The 11,574-nt window shown below is 33.7% G+C and overlaps 1 protein-coding gene across 1 annotated transcript in view; it reads left to right on the top strand.

Moving 5' to 3' along the window:
* Positions 1 to 11,536, top strand: part of LOC135733613 (interleukin-1 receptor type 1) — a 28,048-nt gene extending 16,512 nt beyond the window's left edge. Inside the window, exons 6-11 of the mRNA XM_065252373.2 lie at positions 592 to 654; positions 1,167 to 1,299; positions 3,621 to 3,766; positions 5,481 to 5,624; positions 6,137 to 6,301; positions 9,373 to 11,536. Coding sequence (XP_065108445.1) covers positions 592 to 654; positions 1,167 to 1,299; positions 3,621 to 3,766; positions 5,481 to 5,624; positions 6,137 to 6,301; positions 9,373 to 9,767 — 1,046 coding nt within the window. The 3' untranslated portion in view covers positions 9,768 to 11,536. The remainder of the gene's footprint in view (positions 1 to 591; positions 655 to 1,166; positions 1,300 to 3,620; positions 3,767 to 5,480; positions 5,625 to 6,136; positions 6,302 to 9,372) is intronic.
* Positions 11,537 to 11,574: the final 38 nt, after the last annotated feature.

The following is an 11,574-nucleotide window of genomic DNA, read 5'->3' on the forward strand; positions in this document are numbered from 1 at the left end:
TGTTCCTCAGTCGGCTCCCCGTCCGTTAAAATTGGTAAGAAACAAACATAAAAGCGCTTGAGTGAGCTTTTTAAGTTTAACGCGTCGCCTTCAGCCACTGCCTCAGTTGCTCATCCTATGCAGCCGGAAGTACGTTGACAAAATGAGCGCAATGGCGCCGCCCTTGTTGTCGTGGAAAATAAGGTGAATAATAATTGTTTTTTTTTGTAAGATTTGCTTTGTATGAATTTATACATATTAGCCAACTCATAAAATATGATTCTTGTGAGATTAGTTTGAAGTCGGATGTGTGTCTCAAATGCAACTTCTGTGGACACTTATACTCAGATTTGGAGGAGGTGGATTAAAACCCCTGCATTTAGACTACAAATATGATGGTGTAAACATGGATCTGATCATTTAAAATACATCACTGTTAGTTATCACACAAAACATGTCTACAGTAATTTACTGAGGAAACCCATTAAATACCACATCTCATAACAAGTACAACTGCATTCTCAAACGTAGCATTTTTTTTTTTCAAAACATTGTAGCGTGATGATAAAATGACAGTGATTTGTATGCGTTTGTGTATTTGATGATTTACAGATGAATATTCAATGAATCCTCGAATGGTTGAGCCGGTTAATGACATCATCAAAGTGGACATTGGTGAGTGTGTGTGACTTTCATATATTTTCCATTTTAAGCCACTCAGAAAATATCCATCTAAACTATAAATCTATTACAGTCTTATTTGGGCACTGACAGCTCATCTGATAAAAGAGAGGTGTGCGTTTTGCCTCATATTTACAGTTGTGGACAAAAATATTGGCACCCTTGGTAAATATGAGTAAAGAAAACTAGGAATATACTTTAAAGATTTTTTTACTTTTTAACAATTTCTAGGGGTGCCAATAATTGTGCCCAGTGTGTATTAGAAAAAAAAACATTTGTTTTATAATCTAATTCCCCCACCCCAATTTCAATTTTTTTTACCTCTATTAAACATTTTTTTTTTTTTTTTGTGAAATTCAACAAGGGTGTCAATATTTTTAAATATAATAATACACTGTGTGTCTACAAAATGTTATGACTGTCACGTTTTAAATTTCGTTCTGCTGTGTATGTACCGATATTAATCACAAAATCTTATAAACTCAAGCTGTGTGTATATCTGGCAGGTTCATCCTGGAGTAAATCATGTCGAGTTTTTGTACCGGGGAAAGGCATTCATTTTGTAGGGGTGCTCTGGAAATATAATGTGACCTTCATCTCTCAGGACATCTCAGATCGGATTCATCAGACAATCCTCGAGTGAGTACTGGATTTTGTCACATCTGAGAATCTTTTTAAATACCTCAAAAGGTTTGATTGATGTTAGGTAGGTTACTCAGAAAAGTTATTAAATACTAGTTACTATTTACATCTTTAATCATGTAATTCGATTATTATACAAATGACTCTCTCCAAAAAGTATTGAATTACTTATTACTAGGGATGCTAAACAATTAATCGCGATTAATCGTTAGCAGAATAAAAGTTTTTGTTTACATCACATATGTGTGTAAACTGTGTATAATAAATATGTGTGTGTATATATATATATATATATGTAAATATGTAAATATGTAAATATATAAATATATAAATATGAACACATTCATGTATAATTTTAAGAAAAAAAAATGTATATATTAAGTATTTATATTATTATATTATATATACAAATATACAAATGTATATACACATGTAAACATTTCTAAAACATATACATGCATGTGTGTACATTTATTTCTACAAAGTTATTATACACAGTTCACACACATATATGATGTAAACAAAAACTTTTATTCTGCTAACGATTAATCGCGATTAATCGTTAAGCATCCCTACTTATTACTAATTACTTTCTAAATCCTATTTAGTAAATGATACAAAGATTGAAACGGCTCAAATAAATCATATTAAATTACACCAACTATTCTGGTCACACTTTTTAAGATAAAATTTTCACTATTAACTCACTCCCCGCCAGCCTTTTTTAATAAAAGTTAAGTTTCACTGAAAAAAGCTGAAATAATTGCATTTTTGTGAAGGAATTTTGTTAGAGATCAGATTCAGAACGATTATCAAAACGTACACGGAGTTTAAAATGCATAAATTATTTTTTGCTTCAGTTTTTTTATAAATTGGGTAAGTGCGGTAATAATCACGGTATTACACATTACCATAAAACGAATCAGAAAAATGCTTTTATGCAAATGTTTTCTCTTAATTGACAAGAACTTATCAATGGTGGGGAAAGAGTTAACTAACTGTTAACTACTTTTGTCTCAGTACTTCTAATACCTGCTTATTAATACTTAGGAAAGTAGTTGTTAAGTTTAAGTGTTGGGTAGGATTAAGGATGTATATGGATGTATATGGTTTTGCAGAGGCATTAATATGTTCTTTTTAAGTATTAATAAACAGCCAATATCTCAGTAATATTAAAAAACTGTTTATATTGAAAATTGTTATTGAAAACATTTTAACCTTAGACTTTAAATTTTGATGTTAAATCAACTGTATTATGTCACTGATCTTCAGTCCTTAGACAAAAGTTTAATAACAACAGAAAAATAAAAGTAATCCATTACTATACTTTTTGAAAGAAAAAGTAATTTAAATACAATATTTTTTTCCAATTTAATTTAAATTATTTTAATTAAACATAATTCCTCCCGCTTCGGAAGTTAACTTCTGTTAGCATTGCATCTTTCAAACATGGTAAGGAGCATCACATTTCCTGCTGACGTCCGAGGTATTCAGACCAATCACAACGTACAGATTAGCTGTAGATGTGTTTCAGGAAGACCGGGATATCTGGAGCAACAGAAATGTACAGTATGTGGAAAATAATGTGTTTTTAACCATAAACCACACAAACACATTGTATTATACCAAATACACAAAATAACGTTTTTTTAGCAAAGAAATAGGTGCTCTTTACCATTTTTTGTTATTAACAAAATAAATAATCCATTATGATATGAAAGTGATATATATGCAAAAACCTTGATTTCCCCCTTGCTTTAAAACTGATGATTAGTTTGTGGTTCATTACTATTTTTATGATAACCCACCAAAATTAAACAAATACAAACTCATTTACATTAAAGAAGATTTAAATCTTTATTAACCAGCGTTCATTAGTGCTTTTGCTTAGGTCATTGCCCTGTCAGGGTTGCCAGATCTGGGTAACAAAACCAGCCCAATGGACATTCAAAATTTGTCCAAAAGCATCCCAATCACTATTCACAGCCCAAATATCAACAACTAATGAACTAAATTGTAATTACTTTCACTTCCTTACAATAACTTTTTTGCTAACAAATGAGATAAACTTACAGTAGTAGTTTGAAGGACATTGGCAAAATATAAAGATTTAAAATTAAAACTAGTAAGTATTTGTGTGCTACACTGTAATCCTTCAATAGAGTTGTTTAATGTGTCATCAAATGATTGTTGTTGATTGATTGACATCTGTTTTGTTGTTGTATATTCACCAGCGGACACACAGATCATTTATGATTGAGAATTAAAGTTAAACATTCGAGTCTGTAAAATTAAATCTTTGTTTATTCCTGTCACAGGGAAATAAGTGCAGCTGATGGTGTTTGGCTGGTGCGCACACTGTGGATAACTGAGGTGTACGAGGAAGATTTCAATTTAAATTTCACCTGCATGGTGTCCAGCGCTCGAGGAAATCCCACTGGACAGTTCATACTCCTGCCTGCAGGTGTGTTATAGCGAGACATCATATTCAGAGTCGCACAAGCACTGCAAAAATGACTTCCTTCTTAGTATTTTTGCCTTGTTTTCAGTACAAATATCAAAAGAATTCTTAAATCAAGATGCATTTTCTTCATAAGCAAAATGACCTAAGAGAATAAGTCTAGTTTTTAGACAAAAATACAAAACAAAATTTGAGTAAATTTGTGCTTATAACAAGCAAAACAATCCGCCAATGGGGTGAGAAAAGTTTCTTGAATTTAATGTACACTGCAAAAAAATATTTAAGATAAAAAATCTTAGTATTTTTGTCTTGTTTTTGGTAAAAATATCTAAAAATTCTTAAATTAAAATGCATTTTCTTGATGAGCAAAACGACCCAAGAAAATAAGTCTAGTTTTTAGACCAAAAATATCAAATTTAAGTGATTTTGTGCATAAAACAAGCAAAAAAATCTGCCAATGGGCTAAGAAAAAAAATCTTGAAAATTTTTCTTTAACACTAGATTCAGGAAAATTTTAGATTTTTTGCTTGTTTTTGCCATGAAACAGAAGTAGCAATTGTCTTATTTTTCACAAGTGAAATGGCTTCTGAAATGAAATAAAGTAGGGCTGGACTCAATTTTTTCCATTGAGAACTGATTGGATCATTTGAAGGTCATGTTGCTAATTGCTAATAGCTGTGATCTTTTCCTGGACCCCACCCACCTGCCATACAATATGACCTGAAGTAAAGAGAGATCGTTTCCAGGAGGGGAGGAGAATGCGTTTTGGATTAAAGATTATGAGGGAACATACTTTTTTTTTTATAATGAAGCTCACAGATAAGTCATTTGTAAAAAATACCACAATATTTGTGGTATTTTCATTTTAATTTCATTGCGACTTTGCGACTGAAATCAAGTCAAAAATGCTAAGTAAGAAAGTCATTTTTTGTACACTGCAAAAATGAATTTTTTAAGAAAAAAATTTCTTAGTATTTTTATCTTGTTTTCAGTAAAAATTTCTAAAAATTCTTAAATTAAGATGCTTTTTCTTGATGAGCAAAACGACCCAAGAAAATAAGTCTAGTTTCTAGACCAAAAATATCAAATTTAAGTGATTTTGTGCATAAAACAAGCAAAAAAAATCTGCCAATGGGGTAAGCCAAAAAATCGTAAACACAACACTAAATTCAAGAAAAATTCAGATTTTTTGCTTGTTTTATGCACAAAATCACTTAAATTTGATATTTTTGGTCTTATAGCTAGACTTATTTTCTTGGGTCGTTTGCTCATCAAGAAAAAGCATCTTCATTTAAGAATTTGTTGAAATTTTTACTGAAAACAAAATCTAAATACTAAGCAATTTTTTTCTTGAAAATCATTTTTTTTGCAGTGTAGGGCTAAATGCGAGTTTAACATTACATTTAGTCTTTTAGCAGATGCTTTTGTCTAAAGCGACTTACAAATGAGGCAATTATAGAATAGAAGCAATTATAGCAACACAAGAACAGCAATACATAAGTGCACTGGAAATAGTCTCATCAAGTCCAACACAGTATACATAGGTTAGGTTAGTTTTGTTTGTTTGTTTAAGACAAAGAAATGCAGAAAGAGCTTTTAGGCACAAAAAAAAAAATCACAAATACTGTAACATCTTAACCAGTCCTGGTGTGAGTTATTTTTGTTTGTTTATTAATAAGCTCATTTGTTCTTGTTTTTTTTCTTTGAACACAAACAGATCCAAACTTTCTCCTGCCTCTTGTCCTTGTCCTGAGCTCGGTGGCGTTGCTCTTTATATTGGGTGCACTTCTGTGCACTTTCTTTAAGGTGGAGCTGACCTTGTGGTTCAGGAACATGTTTCCATTCTTCTACAAAACCACAGGTAGTCAAACAGGAAACATCTTTTGCACATTAGCGTTGTTTCTTAGAATTGACCTGCATCATTTAAACTAGAATTCACACCTTTCACTGCATTTACATCATTATTGTTAGTAAGTGTCGCCTGCTTTTATGCACCACTTTTGTCAGATAGATTTCACTCTGGTTGACATGTTGTTGCTGTGTGGTTTTATGTTTAGTGTTGTGTGTTGTCAGGAAATGCTGTATCTTGTGTCAGTTAAATGTGACCGCAGGCATTGTTTTTGTTAGAAGTCACACCACTTTGGATTTTCCATTTCTCATTCGCTCTCACTGCTTTCATTATAAGAGAAATCCCTGTTTAAAAAAATCAGCATTTTCATTTTTGCCAAATGCTGGATATCAAATTAGAAATCTGGAATGAATTGTTGTAAAAAAAAATCTACATATTGATAAATGATATTGATGCTCATAAATAAGGCTGTTTCTGTGTTGTCAGCAGAGTTTGAAAATGTGGTTTGGTTATTTTTTTTCTAGATGGAGATGGTAAACAGTATGACGCATACATTGCCTATCCACGAGTTCTGGAGGGTTCCAGTGAAATGGCGGAGATGTTTGCTATGAGGACTTTACCTCAGGTCTTAGAGGGCTTGTATGGTTATAAGCTTTTCATCCTTGGCCGGGACAGTCTGCCAGGAGAAGGTGAAATCTCCACAAAGCACATCACACAGTGTTGGGCTGATATTGATTCGATGCCACCACGCAGTTTACTGACCACATAGCTTGAAGAAATTATATGAGGAGCTCAGATGCATGCAAAAGCCGCTAAATGCGCGCGCACATCAGGGTGTACTGGTTAAAGGAGGTTTACCAAATATCTTAATTTTGAGCCTTTTTCTGAATTGAGTGACTGGAGAAATTTTTTAGGATTGACGGTTTTTGCATGTATTTAGAGTCAGCGAAAGACTAAAAAGTAATGACTAAAGTGACATTAGTGAAAATAAGCCATTTTAGTTTCTGACCAATAAAGTTTCCTTTGCCATTAAAGTGAAATTACTGAAACTAAACATAAAAGCCTTATAAAAAAACATGTCACATGCACTTAGAGGGTTTTGCATCTGAGCTCTTCATATCTTGATAGAGTTTTTTTATTTAGTCTTTTAATGACATTAGATACATCTTGATTTTTGTGCATTATAGTCAGGGGATGTGGGTTATCCCAAATTATTTTAAATGTATCTCCCCTTGATTAATGGTCATCAAACTGCCATATAAACGACCTTAAATAAACATCATTTGGTGACACTTTACAATAAGGTTCATTAGTTAACATTAGTTAATGTATTAACTAACATGAACAAATCATGAGCAATACATTTGTTACAGTATTTATTCGATTTTGTTAATGTTAATTAATAGAAATAATTTATTTTTAGTTTTTGTGTTAAATCACAGTCCATTAACTAATGTTAACACAATTTAATAAAGTATTAGTTATTGTTGAAATTAACATTAACAAAGATTAATAAATGCTGTATAAGTGCAGTTCATTATTAGTTCATGTTAACTAATGAACCTTATTGTAAAGTGTCACCCATAATTTAACACGTAACATAATTTAATTTGAAGGGGACATATCAAGACAATCAGACTTTTTCCATGTTTACGTGTTATAATTGGGTCCCCAGTGCATTTCAGATCAACCCAGTAACTTAGTTTTGGTAAACCATTCTCTGCAAGCATGTGAAAAAATAGCTAATTGAAATTTGTCTCTCATTGTGATGTCAGAAGGGGATCTTGTTATAATAATACCGCCCCTTAATCTGCACTATCCAACCACTACACTGCTATTTAGTGCAGAGAGAGAGAAAAAAAATTGACAGCACAAGTGAGTTTAAATTTCAACAAACAACCATTATGGTGATCAGTGTTTGCATTATCAGCTTGTTTGCATTTAAAAGGACACACCTAAAAATGTCACATTTTGCTCACACCTACAAAGTAACATTTTAACATGTTATAATATATTATCTGTGCGGTATTTTAAGCTGAAACTTCACATACATACTCTGGGGACACCAAAGATTTATTTGACATATTAAAAAAAGTCTTGTGAAATGTCCACTTTAATATAAGTAAAAGCAGTAAACAGTAAATGACTGTATGGGCCCTATTTTAACGATCTAAGCGCATTGTCTAAAGCGCACAGCGCAACGTCTTAATGGGCGCGTCCGAATCCACTTTTTCTAATTTAACAAGGGGGAAAATGGTTTGTGGTCGAAAAGGGTTGGTCCTATTTTTTAAATATCATCAAAAAATCATTTACAAGTATGTAAGAAAAGGTTTGTACTCTAAAAATACTTTATTTGTAACAAACAGGAGATGAAGAATTTAAAAAACGGCTCTCCGCACGTTTCAGCACTTGGACAGCGTCAGGTTTTTTTTAAGCATTACTTAAAAATGTTTCTTATCATATCCACAGGTACAGAGTCATCATATACAATAAATCCGTAAGATAGCATTTAAAAACATTTAAAAACAAATGCATTTGTTTAAAGCAAAGCATTTATTTACTTACCAGGCTGCAGGTGAAGCAGCTCTTTGCGCCATCGAACGTCTCATAATCGGTCTTCATTTATGTCCAAGAGACTCAATAATAATCTTTTACATTCAATCCTTTAATCTTTCATATTTAAAAGCATTTTTGTGCTGCTGCGCATTTATGTATGTGATAAGCAAACCCGCGTTGTCGTCCCGTTTATAGGCGCATATTAATAATGCGCTCTTTAAACAACAAAAAACATATTGTGCCATAGACTTTAGACTTTAGAGCAGGTTTTAGTTGGTCAGTTGGGCGTAGTCTATTTTAGTTGCCTCAAAATAGCAACGCGCCAAAAATGCGCCTGAACACACCTCGTTTTCACACCCATGGGGGCGCAAATGCATTTGCTATTTAAACAACGTGGTGCTTAACGTCAAAATGATAATTGCGCAGGGTGGAAACTAGCAAAAGACAATTGCGTCGCGCATTGTGCTGCATTGCACCGGGTGTAAGATAGAGCCCTATGTCTAGGTTATGTCATGATCCTTTTTTAATTCATTTTTCAAATGTCGCCAAGCACCAATAGACTTTCTTAGTGTGAAAATAATCAAAAATAAATAAATGAAAAGGATTTCAAGCAGCATATCATAGTATTTTACAAAACCGTCACAAAACAAATCCAATAAATATTACCATTGACTCAGTAGAAACTACTGACGTTACAATCAAGGGGAACTCCCAGAATGACACAGGAAAGCAAAAGTAAGATCAAAACTCCGTCATCAAACAGACCTTTTTTTTTTTTAGTTTCTTAGGCATTTATAGTGAGCAGGACTTACTTCATTTCTATACATACAGTATTTTATTTCAACAGTTACAAGAAATGGCTTAATACCCTGAATAGCCAATATAAGCCTGTGATCATTTATTTTAATTAATACAAATATTTAAAAATCATTCCCTCTCTGATTTTGAAATCACACCCTTATTATAGCCAATTGCATTTAAAATGTTCAGTGCAAGAACTTAAAATAGCAAATTAACCACTAAACTATTTATATGTCAAATATTTGGATTGATTTGAAGTTAATTTACAGAAATACAACATCAACTTACAATTTCTAGCTCAGTTTTGTTACTTTTGGAATTGGTTCAAATTCGAAGCAGCTTGTACTTGTGTCCATTATTTACCACATTATTTTTTTAAACATGTTTTCCTCGTTCTCCTCAGCTGTGGTGGATGTTGTCGAAGACGCTATGAAGCGCTGTCGCAGACTCCTGCTGCTCTACACGGCATCTTCTCTCTGCAGTCCGGAAGCGCAGGAATGGGCCGAACAGCAGACGGGTTTGTACCAAGCCACTGTGGAGGAGTCGATTAAAATCGTGCTGCTTGAAATGGAGGAAATCCGTGATCCGCACCGACTGCCTCCGAGCGTCCGTCTCATCAGGGAAAAACAAGGAGCTTTGCAAGCCTGGAAAAAGAGGAAGAGGTGGACGTGTTACGATATGAAGTCCGAAGACCGTGTGACCTCACTGGACCCGTCTGCGCGCTTCTGGAGGAAGGTGCGCTATTACATGCCCGTCAGAGGCAAAGCTAAAACGAGCAGCGTTTGGTTTAGTTTATAGTTCAACATTAACATTGTACTGCGTAGTGATGCAGGCGTGAATCTGAAGGGATACAGAAGATTTGGTCTGAACTGAAAAGGACATCAGTGACCGGACACTTTCAGCCGCCTGTTTCTCTCGGGGACTACAGTTTGACTTTGAGAGGAACCAAAGTTGTGACATTTGGATCCAAAAAGAGCTTGAAGATCTGAAAAAGGCAAATGGCATTCAATAACAGGATATCTTGTTTATGCAACAATGTCAGAAATGAATGTTTACTTTACGGGCATTTCTTAACCTTTATGAGGGCATACAGTATAAAACTGTATTATGTGATATGTGTAATTTGCTCTTGTATAGCTCATTGTTATACGATTGTGTTAGCAGTGCAAAGGTCATGGGAACTCACACACTGTAAGTTGCTTTGAATTAAAGTGTCTCCCAAATGTATAATTTGGCTTAATATAGAATAGGAAGAATGTACCCAATACGAACAACTATTTTGGGCATTTTTGCTCCAAAGCCTCTTAAAGGCGTGCGTGCGTGCGTGCGTGTGTGTGTGCGTGTATGCGTGCATTAAAATACTCATAGCCCAGTAAAGATGAAGCAGCAACTGTAAGTAATGCAGTTATACTCAAAGTATTTTTCTGAGTAACACTGTCGTTTATTTATTGATGGGTGTTTTGTTTCATAACTGTTGTATTTTTGCAGTTCTGTTCAGCGCCACTCCAGATATAGAAATGACATTCATCACCTTTACTTTAACATGTAAAACCCATCGACCACAAAGAGTGACCCAGATCATTTCCTGATAGTTCAACAGTGTATCTTGTATTTCTCTGTAGAAGTTTCTGTGGTCTTCTGTGACACACATTCAGCAGTATCTGCACTTTATATACGCTCAATGTAAATACTGTACTGTATATAAAACAGAGCAAAATTAAGGTTCTTGCCTAACAAAGAAAATTTCATCAAGAACCTTTATTTAGTTACTGTTGTTTTTTTTGTATAGACCTTTTGCTTGTTTGCAAACAGAGATGAGGTATTTTGTGGGCGGAGCCCAACTGGTTGCAGAAAGTGACAGCTCTGCAGTAGCGTTAAACTCAGATTTTTATGATTCCGGTGTTCTGTTGAAGTCTGTTCCCATGTTTTCATTTTGTGAAAATGTTTCTTATAGCATTTGCATCACATTACGTTTATTTTTTAGATAGATTAAAAGTTTAAATGGCTTGGCTACTGAGATGTGTGCATGTAATGCAAATGTAAAGGTCTATAGTGTTGGGCTTTAAAGCGTATAGGACGCTGTTAATTTTTTTGTTTATAACTTCAGGGAATAATTCTCAGGTTGGGTGAATCTTTAAAAATCTAAATTTTAAAGACAACCCTAAAAAAACTCTTGAAAGCTTGTGTACGGATTTAAGATACAGGTTATGTTTTGATCTTTTGCCCCATGGTCTGGTTTCACAGACAATGTTTAGCTAAAGCCAAAAATATGCCTTAGTTAAATTAAGCATATTTACTAAACAAGCCTTAGAAAAAGGTGTTTTGATGTGTATCTTGAGACAAATCAGTGGCACTTAGATTAAGATTTAACATCTGACAGCTCAAACAGGTGCTTCAGTCTAGGACTAGCTAAGCCTTGTCTGTGAAAGCAGGTACTGTAGGGGTATGTGGGGTAAGTTGTCACAATGTTATCCTGTTAGACTCTTTGATGTCTTTTTGATTGAATGTAAAAAGTAAATCAATCTTGAAACAGCACAATGTAAAAGAATAAAAGATTTTGAAAAACATCTTTGTCATGGGAAACGTTTAAACATAGTTCAGTATA

Source organism: Paramisgurnus dabryanus, chromosome 15 (assembly GCF_030506205.2).
Source record: "Paramisgurnus dabryanus chromosome 15, PD_genome_1.1, whole genome shotgun sequence".
In the NCBI taxonomy this organism is placed as follows: Eukaryota; Metazoa; Chordata; class Actinopteri; order Cypriniformes; family Cobitidae; genus Paramisgurnus; species Paramisgurnus dabryanus.